Source organism: Pleurodeles waltl, chromosome 4_2, assembly GCF_031143425.1.
Source record: "Pleurodeles waltl isolate 20211129_DDA chromosome 4_2, aPleWal1.hap1.20221129, whole genome shotgun sequence".
In the NCBI taxonomy this organism is placed as follows: Eukaryota; Metazoa; Chordata; class Amphibia; order Caudata; family Salamandridae; genus Pleurodeles; species Pleurodeles waltl.
The window spans coordinates 332,454,889-332,480,973 of record NC_090443.1 but is presented as its reverse complement, the minus strand read 5'-3'; the positions used below and the strand labels follow the sequence as shown (position 1 = coordinate 332,480,973).

Below are 26,085 nucleotides of genomic sequence, written 5' to 3'. Positions count from 1 at the left end.
TCGGTACCGAAGCCGAAAAAAGATTCTCTCTCGGCGCCGAAAAGTTCCACACCTCCTTCCTACACAGAGGAACAAGGAATAAGTGGCCAGATGCACAGATTTGGACAAGAGCTCCAAAGTGTAGAATCAGACTACACACAAAAGAGACTGTACATCCAACAAGACACAGGGAAGATATCAACCCTTCCCCCAATAATGAGAAAAAGAAGGATCGGATTTCTCAAGGATGACGCACAACCACAAGCCAAAGTGGTTAAAAAAGTCACGCCTCCGCCCTCTCCACCACAACAGGCATCGCCGGCACAAACTCCGCCACAAATGCACTCACCAGCGCAAACTACTATAAGTCAAGATAATCAGGATCAAGACGCTTGGGACCTATCCAACACCCCAGTGCCGGACAATGATCCCGATTCATACCCCACAAAGCCGTCACCGCCAGAGGACAGTACCTCATACTCGCAACTGGTGGCTAGGGCAGCAGAATTCCACAATGTCCAACTGCATTCCGATCCTATAGAGGATGATTTTTTATTTAACACCCTCTCGGCTACACATAGCCAATATCAATGTCTCCCAATGCTACCAGGGATGTTACGGCACGCAAAACAAATTTTTGAAGAGCCCGTAAAATCAAGAGCCATCACCCCAAGGGTGGATAAAAAATACAAACCACCACCCACAGACCCAGTGTTTATTACTTCGCAGTTACCACCTGACTCCGTAGTAGTAGGGGCAGCTCGCAAAAGAGCAAATTCCCATACATCTGGCGACGCCCCACCTCTGGACAAAGAAAGCCGAAAATTTGATGCGGCAGGAAAAAGAGTAGCATCACAGGCAGCCAACCAGTGGCGCATCGCAAATTCTCAAGCGCTGCTAGCCCGATATGACCGCGCACACTGGGATGAGATGCAACTTCTCATAGACCATCTTCCCCAGGAATACCAAAAAAGGGCGCAGCAAATAGTTGAAGAGGGACAAACGATCTCAAACAATCAAATCCGCTCTTCAATGGACGCAGCCGATACTGCAGCGAGAACAGTCAACACTGCTGTCACCATAAGGAGACACGCTTGGCTCCGCACTTCAGGGTTCAAACCTGAAATCCAGCAGGCTGTCCTTAATATGCCCTTCAACGAGAAACAACTTTTTGGCCCTGAAGTGGACACAGCCATTGAAAAACTTAAAAAGGACACAGACACGGCCAAAGCCATGGGCGCACTCTACTCCCCGCAGAGCAGAGGCTCTTTTAGAAAAACTCCATTTAGAGGGGGGTTTCGTGGCCAACCCACAGACACCACCAGCCAACAAACAAGAACCACACCATATCAGGGTTCATTCCAAAGGGGAGGTTTCAGGGGATATAGAGGGGGTCAATTCCCAAGGAGTAGGGGAACATTCCAGACTCCAAAAACACCTCCACCTAAACAGTGACTTTCAAGTCACACAACCCCTTCACTCAACACCAGTGGGGGGAAGACTAAGCCAATTCTACCAATCTTGGCAGCAGATTACAACAGACAATTGGGTATTAGCAATAATCCAACATGGCTATTGCATAGAATTCCACAAATTCCCACCAAACATCCCTCCAAAAACACGCAAAATGTCACCACAACATTTAGAACTTTTAGGACTAGAAGTTCAAGCACTACTGCAAAAGGATGCAATAGAGTTAGTACCAGTACAACAAAAAAACACAGGAGTTTACTCCCTGTACTTTCTAATTCCAAAAAAAGACAAAACATTAAGACCAATATTAGATCTCAGGACACTAAATACCTACATCATATCGGACCACTTTCACATGGTCACACTACAAGACATCATTCCACTGCTCAAACAGCAAGATTACATGACCACATTAGACCTAAAAGATGCGTACTTTCATATACCGATACACCCTTCTCACAGAAAGTACCTAAGGTTCGTATTCAAAGGAATACATTACCAATTCAAGGTGTTGCCATTCGGAATAACAACTGCACCAAGAGTATTCACAAAATGTCTAGCAGTAGTAGCAGCACATATCAGGAGACAACAAATACATGTGTTTCCTTACCTAGACGATTGGCTAATCAAGACCAACACAGTAAGAAAGTGCACAAACAACACCACATATGTCATACAAACCCTTCACAAACTGGGTTTCTCCATCAACTATACGAAGTCACACCTCGAACCGTGTCAGACACAACAATATCTAGGGGCAACCATCAACACATCAAAAGGAATTGCCACTTCAAGTCCACAAAGAGTTCAAGCATTCCACAAGGTAATAAGTGCTATGTTTCCAAACCAAAAGATACAAGCAAAATTTGTGCTAAAACTTCTAGGCATGATGTCATCATGCATAGCCATTGTCCCAAACGCAAGACTACACATGCGACCCTTACAACAGTGCCTACCATCACAATGGTCACAAGCACAGGGTCATCTTCTAGATCTGGTGTTGGTAGACCGCCAAACATACCTCTCGCTTCTATGGTGGAACAGCAACAATTTAAACAAAGGGCCGACATTTCAGGACCCAGTGCCTCAATACGTTATAACAACAGATGCTTCCATGACAGGGTGGGGAGCACACCTCAATCACCACAGCATTCAAGGACAATGGGACGTACACCAAACAAAATTTCATATAAATTACCTAGAACTGTTAGCAGTATTTCTAGCGTTAAAAGCCTTTCAACCCATAATAACACACAAATACATTCTTGTCAAAACAGACAACATGACAACAATGTATTATTTAAACAAACAAGGAGGAACACACTCAACACAATTGTGTCTCCTAACACAAAAAATATGGCAGTGGGCGATTCACAACCACATTCGCCTAATAGCACAATTTATTCCAGGGATCCAAAACCAACTAGCAGACAACCTTTCGCGAGATCACCAACAAGTCCACAAATGGGAAATTCACCCCCAAGTTCTGAACAATTACTTTCAAATTTGGGGAACACCCCAGATAGATTTATTCGCAACAAAAGAAAACGCAAAATGCCAAAACTTCGCATCCAGGTACCCACACCGCGAATCACAAGGCAATGCTCTATGGATGAGTTGGTCAGGGATATTTGCATACGCTTTTCCCCCTCTCCCTCTCCTTCCATATCTAGTAAACAAATTGAGTCAAAACCAACTCAAACTCATACTGATAGCACCCACATGGGCAAGACAACCTTGGTATACAACTCTACTAGACCTTTCACTAGTACCGCATGTCAAACTACCCAACAGACCAGATCTGTTAACACAACACAAACAACAGATCAGGCATCCAAACCCAGCATCATTGAATCTAGCAATTTGGCTCCTGAAATCCTAGAATTCGGACACTTAGACCTCACACAAGAATGTATGGAGGTCATAAAACAAGCTAGAAAAGCTTCCACTAGACACTGCTATGCATCTAAGTGGAAAAGATTTGTTTGCTACTGCCATACCAATCAAATCAAACCATTGCATGCCTCTACAAAGGACATAGTGGGATACTTACTACATTTGCAAAAGGCAAACCTCGCTTTTTCATCTATAAAAATACACCTCGCAGCAATATCTGCTTACCTACAAACTACTCATTCATCGTCTCTATTTAGAATACCAGTTATTAAAGCATTCATGGAAGGGCTAAAAAGAATTATACCACCAAGAACACCACCAGTTCCTTCATGGAACCTTAACATCGTCTTAACAAGACTCATGGGTCCACCTTTTGAACCCATGCATTCCTGTGAAATGCAATATCTAACGTGGAAAGTCGCATTTCTCATTGCAATCACATCCCTCAGAAGAGTAAGTGAAATACAGGCATTTACCATACAAGAACCATTTATTCAAATACACAAAAATAAAATAGTTCTAAGAACAAATCCAAAATTTCTACCAAAAGTAATCTCACCATTCCATTTAAACCAAACAGTAGAATTACCAGTGTTCTTCCCACAGCCAGATTCCGTGGCTGAAAGGGCACTACATACATTAGACATCAAAAGAGCACTAATGTACTACATTGACAGAACAAAGCTAATCAGGAAAACAAAACAACTGTTCATAGCTTTTCAAAAACCACACATAGGAAATCCAATCTCTAAACAAGGCATTGCTAGATGGATAGTCAGATGTATTCAAACATGCTATCTTAAAGCCAAGAGAGAATTGCCTATTACACCAAAGGCACACTCAACCAGAAAGAAAGGTGCTACAATGGCCTTTCTAGGAAACATTCCTATGAGCGAAATATGTAAGGCTGCAACCTGGTCTACGCCTCATACATTTACTAAACACTACTGTGTAGATGTACTAAATGCACAACAAGCTACAGTGGGCCAAGCTGTACTAAGAACATTATTCCAAACTACTTCAACTCCTACAGGCTAAACCACCGCTTTTAGGGGAGGTAACTGCTTTATAGTCTATGCTAAACATGTGTATCTGCAGCAACATATGCCATCGAACTGAAAATGTCACTTACCCAGTGTACATCTGTTCGTGGCATTAGTCGCTGCAGATTCACATGTGCCCTCCCGCCTCCCCGGGAAGCCTGTAGCCGTTTAGAAGTAAATCTTAAATCTTAAACATTTGTACATTTGTAAATAATTATTATAAACTTTTTATGTACATACGTATTCACTCCATTGCATGGGCACTATTTATAGCAAACAACTCCAGCCTCACCCTTGGGGGAAAACAATCTAAGATTGAGTCGACGCCCATGCGCAATGGAGCCGAAGAGGGAGGAGTCCTTCGGTCCCGTGACCAAAAAAGACTTCTTCGAAGAAAAACAACTTGTAATACTCCGAGCCCAACACCAGGCAGCGGACTGTGCTAAACATGTGAATCTGCAGCGACTAATGCCACGAACAGATGTACACTGGGTAAGTGACATTTTCATTCTCCAGTATTGGAATCCTTCATAGATTCACATGTGACCCACCCACTTTCCCTGAGAAGCTCACCTTTATCTCTCTCAGTACAGTTCTTCCCTTAACCACTAGTGCTTGAACATCTGAGGGACTGGAGCTTCTCTCAGGAAGGTTCTACAGGGTGGTGTTACCTGATTGGTTGACTGTTAAGTTTGGTCCTTTCTGAATAGTTACTTTGATGTGGTACTAAACTGAAAGGCCTAGCGCCTCTGTTTATGTCTAGGTTGACACTACATTGTAAAGCTCCCGGGGGACTCACATCTCGACAAAGGGGAATGGTTCAAGCATGTGAATCTATGAAAGATTCCAATACTGGAGAACTACAGTTACAGGTAAGTAACTTATTCCCTTCCCACACATAATTGATCTGAAATGGGTAGGGCTCAGTCCCTTGCCATGTCTTAATCATGGCAAAATCATGCACAGATGATTTCACCAATTCACTTGCCTTTCTATTAGCCACAGCCAGTTTTTTAAAACTCTTCTCCAGTTTATTCAGTATGGAAAGTGAATAACTGATCGGTCCAAGCTGTTGGCAGTATTTCTAATATAGTTCTGCCATGGAATTTTCTGACCCACATCACATGACAGTCCGATTTAGTTTTCCTGGTTAGAGATGTATGCTTACTTGCCCAGATAGAGATCCAAAGGCGCAGAGGAGCAAGCTTGATATCATCCTCTACATAACCTATACCTAGTTCCTCATGTAAAACAAAGCACAGACTACTAGGCCCAACTTCCAACAACTGCCTACAAAATTGTCCTCTTCCTGCTGCAGCGATGGTCTGTTTTGATATCCCCAAATGGACACCCCATAAGTTAATACTGGAAGACATTTTGACTTGTTTAATTGTTTTGATGCCCATTCTGGATGAGAATTCAGACTGTCAACTGCAGCATTGAATTGGGCGCATCGCTTAGATATGCATGTTAGCCAGTTTTCTTTGTCACCAAACATCACACCCAAATACGGCTAATGGGCTGAACCTTTGACCATCACTGGACCGCGTGTACTCTGTGCTTTACTGCACACCAGGTAGTGGGGTTTTGTAATGTTAACTTCCAGGTCTAGGTCATCCAAAAATTTAACAAAGGTGTCCACCGCCCCTCGCAAGCCATTTGAGACTCGCACCACTAAAACATCATCATTGGCATACATTAGTGTTGGCAAACTCCTGCCATTAACGGCTGGTATGTCCTTGCAAATATCCACTAAAAGAGTTCAGACAATTAATATACAGAAGAAATAAGATCGGAGCTAAAACACGACAGTGGCGCACCCCTCTAAAACAAATGTTAAAAAGTTCTGTACATTTACCTTCCCGGCCGTACCTTATGGAAGCTTTAGTTCCGTCATGAAGTACTCGTAGAAAATCAACTATAGGATAGGATACACCCATTTTATATAGGGTCCCCCAAGGTTTAGGATGATGGACCCTATCAAAGGCACTACTGAGGTCCATAAATACCAAATATAAGGTGCTTTTCTTAGCAATCATATATTTATCAATTAACACATGTAGGTTTAGACACTGCTCCTAGGTCCCCAGACCCTCTCTCAACCCAAACTGCACCAAACTCATGATGACCTTTTACTCAGCCCAACACTCAATTCTCCGCAAAATAATATGACCCAGGATCTTCACCATCGAGTATAAAATGAAGATAGACTGATGGCATTTAGGGTCACTTCTGTTACCTTTTTTATACACAGGGACTATAGATGCTAAACGACAGGAGGGGGGAATTCCATGTCTTAAAGCAGCATTTAGAGTGTTAACAATAATGTGAGCCCAAAAGTGGACGTTTGCTTTATAAAGGTCCATTGACACACCGTCCGGGCCTGGTGCCTTATTTGCCAGACTTTCATAAATGGATACAATCACCTCATTGAGAAAAGAACCTAATATCTAAGCAGGGGTGGGGTTTGACCGGAACCTCCCCATGCTTCATGGATTCCCTATATGAATAAATAAGGCTAAAGTGATTGTACCAACTTTCAGATGGGATGCTACACCCCAACCCATCAGCCGTTCCTGTTGAAAAACTTCCTTTGTGTACAATACTCCAAAACATCCTGGTATTTTTAGTCTGACAGGCTTGAACTAGGTTCTCCCAAAATCACAATCCTAGCCTCCAGTTTCCTGTTTTCAATTGCTAGCTTATAATGAGATCTAGCCGCAATCACTCCTACCCCATCCCTAGGATTTAAGTTCAACTCCTTGCGCAGTCTCATTCTAGCAGTATACATGTATTATCAAACCATCCACAAAGATTCTTCTTGGATGTTCTATGGGTACCATTAATCATATCTCTAGTTGAACTATTCAGTTTGTCCATGGCGACCATAACCTCTACAGGGGGTGAGTTATCTGACAGTAGCACATCCAAGATCAAATTAAGGTTACGTTTCACCAGGGTTGGAAAAAAAAAAGGTGATGTTAATACATCGCCAGCTCGCCCTAAGGGCATGGTCCTTGCTTACTATGACCTTGGGCCCCATGGCAGCAGAGGAGCATCTAAAATTAGGTAATTCAAATGCAATCTCTGTAGGATTATGGTCACTGTACCCCAACTCCTGCGCCCCACCCGAAGGACAAACTGACTCAGAATTTGGGATACAAAAACATAATCAATTACTGTACCCGAACCCCGACCCACAAAGGTAGGTGCCTGCCTATAAATATTACTCGCCAACTCAGCAGTATTTATCAAGCCAGAGTATAGAAGGGCTTCTGAAAGTTTCCTCTGTGATCCACCCTCTGGCCTTCAGTTAGACTAAGATCTGTCTGTTCAAATGGGGTAGGTAAGGTACAATTAATACCAATTTTTGCATTAAAATCCCCTGTGGCGATAACACAGAAATCATTAGAAATAGTTTCCATTCTGTGTCTCCCTGTAAACGGTGCTGTGAATAGAGCACAAATTTGACAGCCCTACTCCAATACAGCATTATAAAAATTTACTACAAGAATGTTAAACATATTTGGGAAAACAACCGAAACAGTCAAAATCCCTTGTTGATTGCATTTTATTTGGTAGGCCCAATATGCCTTTGAAATACGAATAAGTGTCACCAGCCATCCCCAAGCTTGTTGGTCAGGGTCCCGAACAGCTGGAATAGAAAACCTCAAAAACCCAGCCAGCCAGAAGCAAACCTTAGTTTCCAATGTACTCTGGATTCCCTAGCTTCCGGAAACAGCGGAGGTACATTTGTTAATACTGTGATATAAAGACCACATTCCAGTGGGAGATTTAGACGAGAATGGGCATTAGAATGATCACCTCTGGGCATGGGCGCTTCATGGTTCATCAAGGACTGGTCCGTTAGTGTTCCCGTTCGGAAACACCCCGGGGTTGCATTTTTGAGGTAGACAAGGAACAGGTCTAACTGGAGCCACACGAGTCGCCAGATTAGGAAATTCATCCAGAGCAGTCTGGTCAGAAGCCGAACTGTTTGCTATTATTGAAGGATTTCCAGCAGTAGATTCAGAACTTATCGGATTAGGCCTACATACTTGGCGATCCTCCAACCTGGAACCTAGCATAGTGAGCAACAATTCCAGGGAGCACAATTTTTCCTTCAAGGGGGCTAAACATAATTCAACCAATGCCTTTATTTGCCCCTGAAAATTATCGGAAGAAGATGTGTAGCTCCTGTCATTGTGGGTCAAGGAAATCATGCAAAGAGGGTCAGTTAAGGCCTCTTCAGTGTCCTCACAGTTTGAAGTTCCATTGGCCATAACAGCCTTTTTACAGGGCCTTCTTGAATGACGGTTTCTTTTTGATGGAGAGCTTTCAGTGCTAGAAGACAAGTTGGTAGACAATTAGGCTCCTGTCCTATCTGGAAATCATCCAGGTTCACAGGGGCAGATCCAGTGGTTGTCAGTGAATCTGCAGCAACAGCAGGTTCTCTAGATGCCTCATTTAGTGTAGGGTTTGCTTCAGAGCATGGGGTAGAAATTTGTTGTTGATCGTTAAGATAAAAAAGAGCCTCCTTTCTGCCAGGCCAGTCTCCTTCTACACCACCCCTACGGCTGCAGCCAGAAACAAGCCTAGCAGCGGGAAGCCCTTCAGCGCCATATAGCGTGAGTCACCTCTGGGCCCGCTTCCAACAGCTGGTGGTTAGGTCTCCTGGGATGCGTGGTCCAAACAGCAACTGCACTGAGGATACATAGAATAACACAATTAAGCCAATCGCAAGGCCTAATAAGACTACCAAATTCCTGTTTCAGGTTAACAATGACTGGATATTCAGATGACGACAGCGAAAATCCCAGGCTTGCAGGTTAAGGTGTTGGGTGGGGGGGGGGGGGGGTGCAAAACACCTGTTGGTGTAGTATGAATTAATATAGAGACTGTGTTTGAACTAATACAGGAATCAAACTAAAAAGCTTACGATTATAATCGAGCTCACTTTCGTGAAAAAACAAAACACAAGTGGTGGACTAATTATAATTGAAATGTGTGAACGTTGACTTGAATGTATTAATAAGTGATTGTACTGGACTATATAAAACAACAAACCTAAGGGGTAATAAACTCTCCCACAACTAAGTTAAAATCACAGAAATATAGTTGCCCCAACCTTCAAAACAATAGTGTTCTATTTCTCTACCAAATATTGAATAACTACTAATGGGGAATTTCGTAGTACAAAGCAGAGTCAGTCTTATTTTTTTTTGGATAGATTATCAGCAGTAGAAATGAATGCATTGTGTGTTCTTTTAAAACATGAATATGACCGCCTGTCCTCATAAGAGATCTGTACATTTGTTGGAGGGTAATGTTCATTGCTTTTGGCCAAAGGCTATCCTCATTATAACAGTAATTCAAATTTGCACATTAAAATCCCTTTAAAAGAGTCAGAATATTTAAATCTACACCAATGTTTAAGGATTGTGGCATTCTGAGTTAAGGATTGCTCTTGCTACTTACATTTCAATTGAATGTGGCGCTGACTCTTAGTTCGAGGGATTCTAAACCGTGATTTCTATAGATGGGTTGCTTTTATATAACCAACTTCAGAATTTGCGATGGGAAGCTTCTAACTCCAAGTATAAATGTATCAGGAACTTTGCTTTTATAACTTGGAGCAGTTTTTAACTAACATATGGAACACTAAAGTTGAAGGCACATTCCTAGTGTGAGTAGTGGTGTGCGTTGATTGAACCACTTGCCTGCAATGTGACCCCCCCTCGCCCCCTCCAAAGATATTTTTAGGAATTGCTATCTTATTTCTTTCCCGTATGCATACAGGTTTAGGAAGAGGTTTTGCAGTTTGCTAATGCTACTACCTTCGATTTATCAAGGTTGACCTATAGTTTGTTCATATTAAAATTGTAGTTAAGGAAGGGTTCGAGGTAATTGGAGGTTTTGCTTAGACTTGCTGGACGGTTGATCACTTTGTACCATGGCACTTGGGCATTGTCCTTAGCACTTTATTAAATTGCTTTAATGATTACAAATAGTGAACGTGATCCTTTCTATTGGCTCTGTCGTTTAAAAGTTTAGACATACTGCATTTCTGCATACTCTCGTCCACCTGCCTTCATTATCGGAGAACTTTTTGGAATTCATTTACTCCGCCATTCTCCTTTGTTCATTTTTTGGGGAATAATGTCAAATATCTGATTTATCTTTTCCTGGCTTACTTATTCTTTTCGTGTTACTATGAAACCTGTCACCCATTCTTTGAAGATCATCGGTGAACTTTCCTAACCGTGAGGTCATGGTGCCTTAGCTCTAGACTACTTCTGTGTCTCTTTTCTAGATATTCTGTGAAATTCTGTAAGCATTGTAAGATCCACTGTATCCCTGACTACTGGTAAACGAATACAGGACAACGACTTTATAGAACATTATTTCGAGTAGGTAACTCCACCCCTCCAACACTCCTCATGCCCTTTGCACGAGAGAATCACTGATACTAGGCCCCTTGTACATTCTGTTGGTTCCATCATCAGTGCCTTCTCTTTTCCTTGCAGTGGGAGCAACCGGATGTTTTTTGCCTGGTCTTTGATATCACCAGTGAGCAGTCATTCAACAGTTGCACCAAGTGGCTTGAGCGAGCAAGAACCCAGAGGCCCTACGCCCACCTCCCTGGTCAGTGCACATTCCTTTCTCACCTCTCCTCTGATTATGCACCTTTGCGCTATTCATTCTCTGACACTGTACACGGCTTCTCCTTTCTCCTGCATGTGTGATGGTCTCCTCTTTTTCACACAATGAAAGTGTTCTTTGATTCTTGTGCTTTGAATGTTCCCAGCTACCAGGGAGAACTTTAGCAGGCTTACCATTTTCAAGATCTGAACACGGTTGGAGTGCTGCTTCGATTTTAATGGGCTCTATTAAATTATCTTTTTTACAGCACTACTACTGGTTGTCTGTTTTTTTTGTTTTTATCTAATATAATTACCTTTGTTTTTTGTTTTTTTTAATGTTCCGTGCATTTCCGCCTCGTCAGTGAGATCTCCATGCTCTTTGTCTCTTTTTTTGGCTTTCAACTTTGGTTTCACCTGGGTGAATTTTTCCCTGTTGAGCTTTTCTTTGTTCGGTGAATGCATGCTCTTAAGTTAGAGCAATTTTGTCCACACATATACATTTTACTAGTTTATTCTGTTTCAATATCCTTTTAATCTCAAAAGATCCATGCTTTTTCTAATCTTAGTGTTTTTGTTTTTTAAACGATTCACCACTGTGATGTCAGAAAAACGATAAGAGTGTGTGTAGTTGCATATTTTTACTTATGTTCACCCTGTGTTTGTTACTTTTTTGTGGAACGTTGTTCACCATTTAATTAAGTTTTGTGGCAATATAAAATGCACAACCTACCTTTTTAAGATATGTTACTTTGATTACTTCTGACGTCCACAGACTTGTACAATTGTGAGCTTTTTATAACTTAACTTACTGGATTTAAAGTTCACATTGGTCTTGAAGATATACATCACAGGCCCTTGAAGTATGCATACATCCTTTTTCTCATGCAAGACTTCGTACACTAATCCTATAGTTGGTGAAGCTGAAAATGGTCAGACCTGAATGAAAGGCTGAGGTGCTAAACGCAGCTTGTAGCGTCTCCTTAATTCAGTCTTTTTCACTTCCAGTGAAGTTTCCAAGGGTAATGAAAACCTCTCTAATGCTCTTCTTTTAAGCCAGCCAAGGCCTGCTCTTCACCCAGCTGGGTCCTCGTGGCTGTAAGTTCCACAGTCACTGAAATTCCAGTGGAGTACTTTATAACTGCTCCAACCTCAAGATCTTCCAACTACCCTTTGAGTCAATTGCCTTAATATTTTATTTATTTTTGATTTGGTAGTTGCTATATTGTGATTGCTTCAGATACAGAGAGATGAGAGAATATCCTAAATCAGAACTACTTCAAGTCCGCGGTTCATACCTGTTTGGTGGAAAGTAGCAATTATTGTTTCTTTCTGGTTTTGTAGCGTTACTGAAGCCTGAGAGCTGGGTTCAGCATGTTTCTTCCCTCCACGCTTAGATGTCACCAGGATCTGCTCTCGTAGTTTCCTTGATTGAATGTTGCAGGTATAATTTTGTCTTGAGTAACATTTTAGATTTTGAATGGTCTGCAATGTGAGGCTACTTTAGTATTCAGGAACTAGTATCAGTAGAGCATGTGTATCCGGCACAGCGTATTTAGTATCTTAAAGCTTGCCAGCTATTTCATCAAGGGGTAGTCTGAGAACTGCTTCACCACCCTGGCTTCCTTTTGAAGTTTTCAGAACTCCGGGCTGGTTGGGTTCTGTTGGTGCTGGTTGATCCAGAGTCTGAATACTGTTGCCATTCCCAACGGTTCATAACAAGAAATGAGTATTTCTTTCAATGTGCTTTTGACCGTTAGGCTGACAGAGAGCGGGTATTAACCCAGATAGGTGAATTAACCCCCACTGTCTTCCCATCTCGCAGAGGATCAGAAAGCTCACCAGACCATCTAGGAAAATAAGGTGAGGAACATAATCTGGTGCAGAGCTTACCCATCCAGGCATTTGCGTGCAGCCCTACCCATGGACACCAGACAGTCTTTCTGCCCCTTTAGGCGGAGGATTGCAGGATTCACCCTTTATCTTCTTGCTGAAGGGGCAGAAGCCCAAATAGACACCAGACACTGGTGTCCAAAATGAAATGACATGGATCATCAACCCATCTTGGCATCAGGTCCTACTCCAGTGCAGCACATGGTCTTTAAAGCACCTGGGGAAGGTAGAATGAGGTAGAGACACTTAATCCCATCTATTTTGGTCCATGTCAAAATGACATCCAAAGGAAAGTAAACTTCCACTCACTTGGCACCATGACGACTGCAGAACAGTTCCTTTCACTTTAATTTTCTATAGTGATGACATCAGAGAAACCATGTACGCCAGTCATTTTTCATAAAAGAAGCTTCAGGCTACTGGGGAAACTTTCCCAAGCAGCGTGAGTAGGCTTTAAAGGGAAACCCTCTGGTGCTGGCATCAGAGGGCTTTCTGACCTTTAGTAGGAAGACATGATGTTCAGGTCTTCCTCGCTGTTAGGATAGCATGGAGTTTGTGCTGCTCCTAAATGGGTTACATTTGACCTTAGATTTATTATTTTGTTTAGCAATAAAATCTGCTTGTGGGACTAAGATGCTATCCAGCAAAAGCTTTGCAAGGCCAGATACTTGATTTCAGGGACCCTGCAATACCCTCGAAACTCCCACAAAAAAGCTTAGAGCAACAGAGAAATAGGAAATCTTGCCTACTGGACTTGTGTATTTTCAGAGTCTTGGCATGTTGTCCTGTTTCTTCAAGTGCGTAACATGACTAAATCCTAAATACTGAAGATGCTGGAAACCTTTTTCCAGTTTACTTATCCAAATCACAAACCACTCTTTAGTCTCCTGTCAACCAGACAACAGTTTAGTAACTGTGGCAACCTCAACCACTCAAAGACTGCAGAAAAGTGTAGTCATCTCTCAGCTGATCAGAGAATATTCTCCCTTCAGTCTTTTCTGTCCTGAGACCATAGGTCACCCAGAGACTGCTTTACCCACTGGGGCTCCAGGAGCAACTGGGCAAGCCACTGGCATCTGGGGCCTACAGTGACTTATCGGGCTGCCTCCTCTTTCTGCATGTTGACACACTGCGCCACCCACTGGATCTGGGCTGCCAGATAGTAGGAGTCAACATCTGGTGCCACCAGGCCCCCTCCTGTCACCTGCATTGCAGCTTAGACCTACTTTTGTGTCTAACCTGTTCCCGTTTTTTTCTTTTCAAAATCTTCACCCTACCGCTAAAGCTCACAACGTTCCCAAGGCCGGTAGCAGCAACCGTAGCTGTTGTTGCTGGTGGTTGTCACGCTGGCAGCCTGCCTCATGGAGTGCGATGTCTCACAGCAGCGCTGGCAACAATCTAGTGGTGACGAGTCGAATCACGGACCAGGCTGCGCATGGACCTTTCCACCTCCCCTGCAGAGCCTGCTTCCTGGGTCTCTACTACTTTCCGCCTGCCATTTTACGATACCTTGCGGCGGCGGCGATCCAAACATACCATGGCTCCAGGGACTCTTCCCCCCCCCCCCCCCCCCATGTCCACCACTGAACTCCAGGTGCCGCCCACACCTGTAACCAGTAGGGGCAGTAATTGGAGGTGTGGGGGGGAGGGGGGGAATAGGGGGGAGGCATTGGTAGGAGTCATCGGATTGGCATCAGGATATGAGGCTAGATGCTGGAGATGCGGACAGGAGCATGGTGAAACACTACTCACTTGCTCCATCGGCATCAGGCCACGCCCCCGAACATGTCTGTTTTTAGCCTTTCTAATAGCAGCATTGGGCTGCATTAGCTGCCCAACAGACTTGCTTTCAGTCACTCATGCGGTGGTGAAAGTCCACATCACAGCCCGCCTGTGGCACCCATCACTTAAGCCACAGTGTTTTTTCCTTGCCATTGTACTGTCACCTTACCTTAAATGCTGAAAAGACAATTTGGTTCAGCCTTTCTGTTACCACATTTAGAGGGCAAAGCACACACATGCACTGGTGACTGTTTATCAGTTTCCTGGTGCCCAGGGTCAAATATACAATTTCCTGGTGCCCAGGGTCAAATATGCTATTCCTATAGTGTCATAAACGCATTAAAAGTGGGAATAGCACTCAAAAGGGCGACTTAAACCCAGTCAAACAGAATGGTCATTACTTATGGACGGTTTTGATTGGTTTAAAGAATGAACAGAAACATTGTTTTTTTTAGCAATCGGATTAGACATCCTTTCAACAAATGATAATAGAACCCCTTTTTAAGTCCTTTCTGGGTGCAGCCAATCAGAATAGCAAATAGACCTACAGCCCCGGAAATCCACGTGGGTCAGTATTCTTGCAGTTCTCCATAGGTACCACCAACTCTTTGCTTACTTCCATTTTATTGTGGTGCCACCAAAAAAGGCGGATTCACCCTAGGAATTGTTTCCACGTAGCAGGATGTTTCATCATGGTTTTCCTAGAAAATAAAATCAGCATTCTTGCTGAGTAATATCAGCTTTTCAGCTATTTTTTCAGGTATCACATAGTAGAAGATACGCAGATTTTTGGATTCCTGCAGACTCGTCATGTTTTTCAACCAATTTTTATGTGTTTTTTTTTTTTTTTTTTTTTTTTTTTGTAAACACAGACATAGGGCATCGATTATTCTTTAACTATGTCAGTTACATTATCAGTAGACCCATCGTGTTCATAATACATATGTGAAAGCAATGCATTTGTGTCAGGAGTCATTGGTCCATGTTGGAAATGGCCATTTTTGCAGGGTTATCCCCAAACTTTTTGCCTTCTTCCTCCTATTTTTTTAGGTCTGTTTTTGCTGGTTTATTGTCTCTGCACACTTTACCACTGCTAATCAGTGCTAAAGTGCAAGTGCTCCCTATAGAAACTGTACTGTTGATTAGTTTATCCATGATTAGCATATTTGATTTACTAGTAAAGTGCACTAGAGGTGCCCAGGGCCTGTAACTCAAATGCTACTAGCGGGCCTGCAGCACTGGTTGTGCCACCCACATTAGTAGCCCTGTAAACATGACTCAGACCTGCCATTGCAGTGTCTGTGTGTGCAGTTTTAAACTGTCGACTTTGCAAGTGTACCCACTTGCCAGACGTCAACCTTCCATTTTACTACATGTAAGACCCCCATAAGTTAGGCCCTAGGTAGCCCCAGGGGCAGGGTGCAGTGTATGTATAAGTTAGGACATATACTAGTGTGTTTTATATGTCCTAACAGTGAAATACTGCCACATTTGGTTTTCATTGTGCAAGGCCTATCTCTCTCATAGGTTAACATGGGAGCTGCCTCTAAATATCCTTAAAGCGCAGATTCTCTTTGAGAGTGGATACAAATGTGGAGTTTAGGGTCTCTGAACTCACAATTTAAAAATACATCTTTTAGTGAAGATGGTTTTTAAATTGTCAGTTTGAAAATACCACTTTTAGAAACCAGGCATTTTCTTGCTTATACCATTCTGTGACTCTGCCTGTTTGTGGATTGTCTGTCTGGGTCAGTTTGACAGTTGGGCTGTTCACACCTCTCCTCTAGACAAGGACACAAAAGGGGGCGGGGTGTAGCCTGCATATCCTGATGAGCCATCTGAACTAGAGAGGAGGGAGGAGTGGTCGTTCACACCTGAAAGGACTGTGCCTGCCCTCACACAATGCAGTCTCCGGCCCCCTGGTGTGCATCTGGGGCCTGGCCAAGGAAGGATCTTGCAAACAGTTGAGAGTTTGCTTTGACGTTTGCCAACTTCAAAGGCAGAACTGGATATAAGAAGACCACCAAAAACCCCTGACTTTTAGAATCTTTCTGGAATCAAGAGGAACCTCTGCCCAGGTGAAGAGCTGAAGGAGGAGTACTGTCCCTTAACGGTGTTGCTTTGCTGGACTGGCCTGCAGTTGCTGCTTCTGCCTGAAAAGATTGCAAAGGGTGAACTTTGCTGTGTGTCCTGCTTGAGAAAATTCTCCAAGGGCTTGGAGTAGAGCTTGCCTCCTGTTGGAAGTCTCAGGTACACTAAAGACTTCAGTTTCCTCGACCTGCAGCACTGGGAACTGTGTGTTTTGTGCTGTTCAAGAGGAGAAACCACTGTGATTCCGCCAACGACGCCGCTGACCTGCACCGTGACCTGCCGACGCCACATGGAGTACCATTACCCCGCTTCGCACCGCGACCCTGGTCTCACCGACGGCGTCATCGAACGACTTCACTGAGCCGCTGCTCGCACCGCGACCTGTGGGCCCCGCACTCCGGCATCGCCTGCTCACACTGCAGCCTAGGCATCCCTGATGACGCCGCTCCTGCTGGCACCGGCACCACTGCCTGCGCCATAGCCTGTGGACACCGTTCGTGAGGTACACAAAGCACTGTCCCATCCCTGGTCCACCGACGCCAGCACCCTCGACTACAGTGTCATCCCCAGGCATCCTGCCTGCACCGTGGCCTGTGGACACCGCTTGTGAGGGTCACAAAGCACCGTCCCGCACTGCTGGCTTCGGCCTACCAACGACGGCGCTTCAGCAACGATGACGCCACTGCCTACACCATGACCTGTGGACACCGCACGTCGCACCGTCCCGCTTCACACCGCAGCCCTGGTTTCACTGATGCCGCTGGATGCTGTCCCCCCGCCCCTGCCTGCACCGTGACCTGTGGGCACCGCACGTCGCATCGTCCCACTTCGCACTGCAGCCCCGACGCAATCCACGCCGGCGCACCTGACTTCATCATCCTGGAGTTCGATCTGCAACGTGTGTGACCTCAAGGGCCCGAAGACTCCTGCACTGACTCTGGACCCGACACCACGATGTCAGTGACGCCGCCTTCCGAAGCTCACCGTGAGGATCACAACGCCCTTCAAATCCAAGGTACTGTTTGTGGGTCTTCTGGCACCGTAGCTGGCCCACAACGCCGCGGCCGGCCTGAACTGTTGGTTTTGTTGATCACGACGCCGTGATAGCCCCAGGCCAGAGCTATCGACTTCAAGGAACTGTGGTTTTGAGTAAATCTTGAATAATTCATATTTTTCTTACTGTATGTTGGATTCTTATCGTATTTTGTCTTGTTTTATATAGATAAATATTGGCTATTTTTCTAAAACTGGTGTGATGTCCTTGTGTAGTGTTTTCACTTATTACTGTGTGTTATGTGCAAAAGCTTTACATATTGCTTCTGAGATAAGCCTGACTGCTCGTGCCAAGCTACCAAGGGGGTGAGCAGAGGTTATCTGAGTGGGTATCTCCCTTATCCTGACTAGAGTGAGGGTCCCTACTTGGACAGGGTGCAAACCAACTGCCATCTAGAAACCCATTTTCTAATATTGGTTGTCAGCGGTGAGGATAGGACTTGCATTTGCACTTGACCTACAGTGATTGGTGTACACAAATACCATCTCGCAGACCATTACGTGCCACATACATTTTTTTGTTTTAGATTTTTTTTCTCTTTGACCTATTTTTGATCTTGAGTTCAAGTGAACCCCAACGACATCATGTCTCAATCAAGAGCATCTTCAGTTGCAACCCAGGATGTGGTTTTTGAGGAGGATAGGTTGGAAACCTATTCCATGAAGGAACTGAAGGCAGTTTGTAAAAACCTCAAAGTTCAGATCAGAGGCCTCACCAAAAAGGAGGAGCTACAGAAGGCGCTGAGGGCCTGGGTAACAGCCAGAACTGCCAGTGGGCAGTCTGAGGATCCAAATGGAGAGTCTACTGACACAAATTCTAGGGAAGATGTACTGAGGGTGCAGGAGCTGCGAAGCAGCAGTGGTGGATCAAAAGGATTGACTCCAGAGGAGCTGGAGGACAGGAGAGAAGCCAGGAGGCACCAGATTGAGTTGGAGAGATTAAAAATGGAGGCTCAGAGGGAGAAGCGAGCCATGGAGGAAATAAAGATGCTTTTAGACCATGAGCTTAAAGTAAAAGAGCTGGATATGAGGAGCAGGTCCAGCCAGGTTGGTGGCAGCAATTCCTCAGTGCAGTTGGACAGAATTGTGCACATTCCTAAAAACGTAGGGAGAGAGTACAAGAAGAGAGATGACATACAGAGGTGGTTTCAGGGATATGAGGCGTCCATCCACATGAATGGGGTCCCTGAGAAGAATTGGGGAGCAGGATTGTGGAACCACTTCACAGAGGAGGGGAGGGATACTTTGCTACCTTTGGGTAAGGGGTACAACCTCACCTACGCTGACATGAAGGAGGCCCTTCTCACTCGGTATGGTCTCACTCCTGACAAGAACAGGGATCAGTTTAGGCAGAGTAAGAAAACTGAGTCCCAGACCTGGTTAGAGTGTGTAGATATGTTTTGCAGAGCACTGGATGGTTGGGTGAAGGGCAGTAATGTGACAGATTTTCAGGGGCTGTACAACTTAATTGTGTGGGAGCACTTGTCTAGTCTGTGTTTTGCAGCGCTGCGCCAGAACTTGACTGATAGTAAGCTGACGGACCCCAGGAAGCTTGCAATGGAGGAGGACCGCTGGGTGAGTACCAGGGTTCACAAAAAGGTTTATGGGGGAGACTCTGCCAAAGGTGGGCAGGGTTCCCAGAAGGAGAGGGAAGTCAAGGGAGATGCAGACACGTCCCAGGATAAGGAGGTCAGAAAAAGAGTCCCTGGCCCCTTCTGACAGGAAGGAGGGAGGTTCTGGTAGGCGGTGGCCCAGGGCACCCCATTTTCAACCCCTGTGCTTTGAGTGTTCCCAGTTAGTACACATGAAAGGGGACTCTGTCTGTCCTAAGACAACCCACATTGGTGGCCCCTCTACCGAGGTGGCTAATGTGGCCTTAGGGGGAGGTAGCCCCAGGGGCAGGTCATAGACCATGCCATGATATCCCTTAGTCGGGAGGTTGACACAGAGGGTGAGTTGGTGATCCCTGAGGGTGGGAGTCGTCACTTCCACCAGGTAACAGTGAATGGGGTCCCAGTCACTGCTCTGAGGGACAGTGTGCCTAGCCATACAATGATGGTGGAAAGGCTTGTCTCCCCAGAACAGTACATCGGCCAGGTGTGTACGGTGACACCAGCCCATGGGCAGGACTTCTTCCGTCCTATGGCCCTGGTATCCCTAGAGTGGGGTGGGGAGGTGACCCAGAGGCGGGTCATAGTCAGTCCCCAGATGCCCATAGACTGCCTTCTGGGGAATGAGTTGTCCTAGGTGTCAGGAGAACTGGGAGGTGTGGCCCCCAGAGGCAACCTCACAGTTCAGTTGTCTGGGGGTACCACTCCAAGGCCGAGGGTACCGGATCCCAGCACGAGGGACAGTCGGAGGGAGAGCCCACCCCTGTCCCCTGCTCAGCCTGAGGGTACAGACTCAAGGGTGAGTGACCAGTCTCAGGACACCACTCCTGAACTGGTGGGAAGGGAAGTAGAAAAAGGGTGCAAGTAACCTGGGGTTACTGCCCCCCACTTTTTAAAACCACAGAGGCTAGAGACCCTAGCATGTCCTGGGTCCTGGCTCTTGAGACTGACAGCTGTCAGTGGCCTCTGTTGGTTGTTATCCTTGTGGTCAGAGTTTTCCCTGGGAGGGGGACTGAAGTCAGACCATAGCGGTGGAATGGGCCACATCACACTTTTGGCTCTGGTGGTACGGTCTGCCAACTGGGATGCATCTGTGAGCAAGGTAAGGTTAGTTGCTGAACACATGGAGTTCTCAGATGAGGAGAAGAGATCCCTCAAGGTTAGTTCAGTGGGCCCTGAGAGTGTTGACCGAGGGATCAACCTGGGTTCAGAGAGGCGTAGAACTGGCAAGAGCTCCTGCAGTAGTGGGCCATTGTCCAGGTTCTATCGCCCTGAGCAGGGAAGTCCAGCAAGGTATTGATTGGCCTACCCTGGCTTTAGGCTGGGAGGGGGTTGTGTTGGAAATGGCAGTTTTTGCAGGGTTATCCCCAAACTTTTTGCCTTCTTCCTCCTATTTTTTTAGGTCTGTTTTTGCTGGTTTATTGTCTCAGCGCACTTTACCATTGCTAATCAGTGCTAAAGTGCAAGTTCTCCCTATAGAAATTGTACTGTTGATTGGTTTATCCATGATTGGCATATTTGATTTACTAGTAAAGTGCACTAGAGGTGCCCAGGGCCTGTAAATCAAATGCTACTAGTGGGCCTGCAGCACTGGTTGTGCCAACCACATTAGTAGCCCTGTAAACATGACTCACATTTGCCATTGCAGTGTCTGTGTGTGCAGTTTTAAACTGCCAATTCGACTTGGCAAGTGTACCCACTTGCCAGGCCTCAACCTTCCCTTTTACTACATGTAAGGCACCCCTAAGTTATGCCCTAGGTTGCCCCAGGGGCAGGGTGCAGTGTATGTTTAAGGTAGGACATATACTAGTGTGTTTTATATGTCCTAACAGTGAAATACTGCCACATTTGGTTTTCACTGTGCAAGGCCTATCTCTCTCATAGGTTAACATGGGGGCTGCCTTTAAATTTCCTTAAAGCGCAGATTCTCTTTGAGAGTAGATAAAAATGTGGAGTTTAGGGTCTCTGAACTCACAATTTAAAAATACATCTTTTAGTGAAGTTAGTTTTTAAATTGTCAGTTTGAAAATACCACTTTTAGAAAGCAAGCATTTTCTTGCTTATACCATTCTGTGACTCTGCCTGTTTGTGGATTGTCTGTCTGGGTCAGTTTGACAGTTGGGCTGTTCACACCTCTCCTCTAGACAGGGACACAAAAGGGGGCGGGGTGTTGCCTGCATATCCTGATGAGCCATCTGAGCTAGTGAGGAGGGAGGAGTGGTCGTTCACACCTGAAAGGCCTGTGCCTGCCCTCACACAATGCAGTCTCCGACCCCCTGGTGTGCGTCTGGGGCCTGGCCTGGACAAGGAAGGATCTTGCATACACTTGAGACTTTGCTTTGAAGTTTGCCATCTTCAAAGGCAGAACTGGGTATAAGAAGAAGACCCAAAACCCCAGACTTTTAGAATCTTTCTTGAATCAAGAGGAACCTCTGCCCAGGAGAAGAGCTGAAGAGCTGAAGGAGGAGTACTGTCCCTTAACAGTGTTGCTTTGCTGGACTGGCCTGCAGTTGCTGCTTCTGCCTGAAAAGATTGCAAAGGGTGAACTTTGCTGTGTGTCCTGCTTGAGAAAATTCTCCAAGGGCTTGGAGTAGAGCTTGCCTCCTGTTGGAAGTCTCAGGGACACCAAAGACTTCAGTTTCCTCGACCTGCAGCACTGGGAACTGTGTGTTTTGTGTTGTTCAAGAGGAGAAACCACTGCGACGCCTGGCCTGCACTGTGACCTGCCGACGCCACACAGAGTACCATTGCCCCGCTTCGCACCGCGACACTGGTCTCACCGACGCCGTCATCGGACGACTTCACCGAGCCGCTGCTCGCACCGCGACCTGTGGGCCCTGCACTCCGGCATCGCCTGCTCACACCGCAGCCTGGGCATCCCCGACGCCGCCGCTCCTGCTGACACTGGCGCCGCTACCTGCGCCGTAGCCTGTGGACACCGCTCATGAGGTACACGAAGCACCGTCCCATCCCTCACCACATCCCCGGTCCACTGACGCCAGCACCCTCGACTCCTGGTTCGTTCCCCAGGCATCCTACCTGCACCGTGGCCTGTGGACACCGCTTGTGAGGGTCACGAAGTACCGTCCCGCACCGCTGGCTTGGGCCTACCGATGACAGTGCTTCAGCAACAACAACGTCGCTGCCTACACCGAGACCTGTGGACAATGCACGTCGCACCGCCCCGCTTCACACCGCAGCCCTGGTTTCACCAACGCTGCTGGATGCAGTCACCGAGCCGCTGCCTGCACCGTGACCTGTGGGCACCGCATATCGCATCGTCCCACTTCGCACCGCAGCCCCGACGCCATCCACGGCGGCGCACGTGACTTCATCAGCCTGGAGTTCGATCTGCAACGCGTGTGACCTCAAGGGCCTGAGGACTCCTGCACTGACTCCGGACCCGACACCACAACGTCAGTGACGCCGCCTTCTGGGGCTCACCGCGAGGATCACGACGCCCTGCAAATCCAAGGTACTGTTTGCGGGTCTTCCTGACACCGTAGCTGGCCCACAATGCCGCGGCCAGCCTGAACTGTTGGTTTTGTTGATCACGACGCCGTGATAGCCCCAGGTGGAGCTATCGACTTCAAGAAACTGTGGTTTTGAGTAAATCTTGCATAATTCATATTTTTCTTACTGTATGTTGGATTCTTATCGTATTTTGTCTTGTTTTATATAGATAAATATTGGCTATTTTTCTAAAACTGGTGTGGTGTCCTTGTGTAGTGTTTTCAGTTATTACTGTGTGTTATGTGCAAATGCTTTACACATTGCTTCTGAGATAAGCCTGACTGCTCGTGCCAAGCTACCAAGGGGGTGAGCAGGGGTTATCTGAGCAGGTATCTCCCTTATCCTGACTAGAGTGAGGGTCCCTACTTGGACAGGGTGCAAACCGACTGCCAGCTAGAGACCCCATTTCTAACAGTCCATTTTTGCTGCACAGAAACATTTCAAAACGTCATAACAGTTGCATTGTCAGATAGTAAAAAGTGAATACCTGTAGCTAAATCTGGGGTCTTCCTGCTGTAGTCCTGATCCCTTTATTATGGTTTGGTACAAATGGGTATTGAGGTGTGTTAAATGGCTAAGTTAAAATATCTGAGGTATTACTCACATAAGTGAGAGGTAAGGGAGACTAGATTAATGTGTTTACAAAGAAGGGAGTGGCGGAGAGGGAGGATTAATGGACTGGGGCGGAGCTTAGGCTCCAGGCAGATGGTATGGCATATGTTTAAATGAATCAATCAAAGGATTTATAAAGTGCACTACTCACCTGTTAGGGTCTCAAGGCGCTGGGGGGGGGGGGGGAAGCTACTAGTCGTAAAGCCATGTCTTGAGGATTTCCTGAACGTCAAGAGGTCTTCGGTCTGGCGAAGGTGGAGCGGTAGGGAGTTCCAGGTCTTGGCGGCTAGGTAAGAGAAGGATCTTCCTCCAGCGGTGGTGCGGCAGATGCGGGCGACGGAGGCGAGGGCGAGGCTGGCGGAGTGAAGAACATGGGTGGGGGTGTGGAAGGTGAGTCTGTCGTTGAGGTCGGCTGGACCTGTGTCGTGGAGGGACTTGTGTGCGTGGATGAGGAGCTTGAAGGTGATCCTCTTTGATATTGGTAGCCAGTGTAGGTCTCTGAGGTCGGGGGAGATGTGGCTGCGGCGTGGGACATCAAGAATGAGGCGGGCGGATGCGTTCTGGATTCTTTGCAGCTTAGTTTGGAGTTTGGTTGTTGTTCCTGCATATAGGGCATTTCCATAGTCCAACCGGCTGCTGACCAGGGCATGGGTGACGGTTTTCCTGGTTTCGACGGGGATCCACTTGAAGATTTTGCGGAGCATGCAGAGAGTGTTGTAGCAGGAAGAGGAGATGGCGTTGACCTGCCGAGTCCTGCTGAGCGTGGAGTCCAAGATGAATCCCAGGTTGCGTGCGTGGGTGGTGGGTGAGGGTGCGGATCCTAGGGAGACGTTCCATGCTGAGGGGTTGGTGCCAAAGATGAGGATTTCTGTCTTGTCTGTGTTTAACGTGAGGCAGCTTGATTCCATCCAGCTGGCGATGGCGTGAAGTCTGTTGTGGAGGTTGTTCTTTGAGGTTGAAGGGTCTTTCGTGAGGGAGAGGATGAGCTGAGTGTCGTCTGAGTAGATGAGTGCGTACATTGAGTAATTGGGAAGCTCTTCTTTAAATGTTTACAACTCCAGAATTGTCTCCCACTCTGCAGCTATGGGGACCCTCTGCAGTCTGCGTGCTTCTTGCATGAGTGCTACAGTTTTTGCCTTCCCCATTTTAGCGTTGCCGCAAACCAGTGCCTCAGCCCTGGGAGTGTAATGGCCGTCTAATGCATGGTAATCATTCTGCAAGCTATCAGCAAGGTTAGATCAGTGAAACCATTCTGAGCTTTCGCACATTTCGTGTGTTTAAACAGTCCTAGGTGCAGATATTACTGTGGCCTGTCACCTCTGTCAGTGCATTTGCAATGTCTCCCTGAAGTATCATCACCACTGGGCAAGTCTAAAACATGTGCTCCATGTCGGCAGATGGTTTCTGGCGGGGGGAGCAGTTTGAGGCAGTACCAAACGTCTTGTGGAGACTCTCCAGCGTGAGATGTGCCCTATGTAGGATGCTGTTTTTTTTTTATGTATTGAAACTTTGCGTTTCGTGGCAGTTTCCTTGGGCATGTGAGCGCTCTATCCCGTTCTCTTTTTGTGAATTTACGGCCTGTGTCCCGCTCCCAAAATCTACGGGCCGATGATAAAGGGTCCCATGAGGTATGTGCCAAGGCCCAAGTGAACCAGGTGATTAGACAACAGCCGCTGCCTGTTGTGTGGCGTGTGTGTACCAATGGGTGCTGCTCCGCTTCTGCATCTATAATCTATAATGCTCCAGAACTGAGTCAGCTCGGCCAATAATCGGCCATGCACCAATAAATGTCCGGCCAGTAGTTTGCAGTCTGCCTGTAACTGCTCGAAGGGTGTGAGAGCGCCGTTTTGAAATAAAGTGCTGAGAGTGCCCACCCCAGCGGTATCTCGCGCCAGTAGACCCTGGATCCTACTCGTATTATGAAATGGAGCGTTAGAGCACAGTCCTATTTCAGGAGTGTACATTCTAATAGATGGCATTGAGCAGGCAACCCACCAGCTAGCGAGCAGGCTATTGAAGCGGTGCTGCTAGGAAGTAATGCTTAAATCTGAAGGCTCCTAGGCCCTCTTTTTCAAAGGGTAGTTGTAGCTTGCGCAGTGCAACGGTACACCTGCCTATGTTCCAGATGAAACTACCTAGAATGGCATGAATTATATGAAATGTATTTCAGAGGATGTGTACAGGAAAATTATTAAAGTAGTAAAGGAGGCGCGGGAGCATCGCCATTTTAGATAGAGACACTCTGCCTTGTACTGTGAGCGGGAGTGTACTCCAAAAAGCCATTTGAGGGCGGACGGAGGGGAAGTCTTCAGAGAGATTTCCGTCTAGGAGGTCTTGAGTCTTACGATAAATATGTATGCCTAAATAATGAAATGCATGGAGATTCCACCGCAGAGGGTGTGAATCCACCGATAAATGCTGTGGCAGGCAATCTGGGTGCACTGGAAACAGACAGGATTGACTCCATTTCACCTCAAGGCCTGAGGCTGCTGGAAGTTC

At 46.1% G+C, this 26,085-nt stretch overlaps 1 protein-coding gene across 1 annotated transcript in view; it reads left to right on the top strand.

The window, feature by feature from the left end:
* The window catches only part of IFT27 (intraflagellar transport 27), a 93,167-nt gene that overhangs the window by 55,871 nt on the left and 11,211 nt on the right, over positions 1-26,085 (top strand). Inside the window, exon 5 of the mRNA XM_069231346.1 lies at positions 10,919-11,036. Coding sequence (XP_069087447.1) covers positions 10,919-11,036 — 118 coding nt within the window. The remainder of the gene's footprint in view (positions 1-10,918; positions 11,037-26,085) is intronic.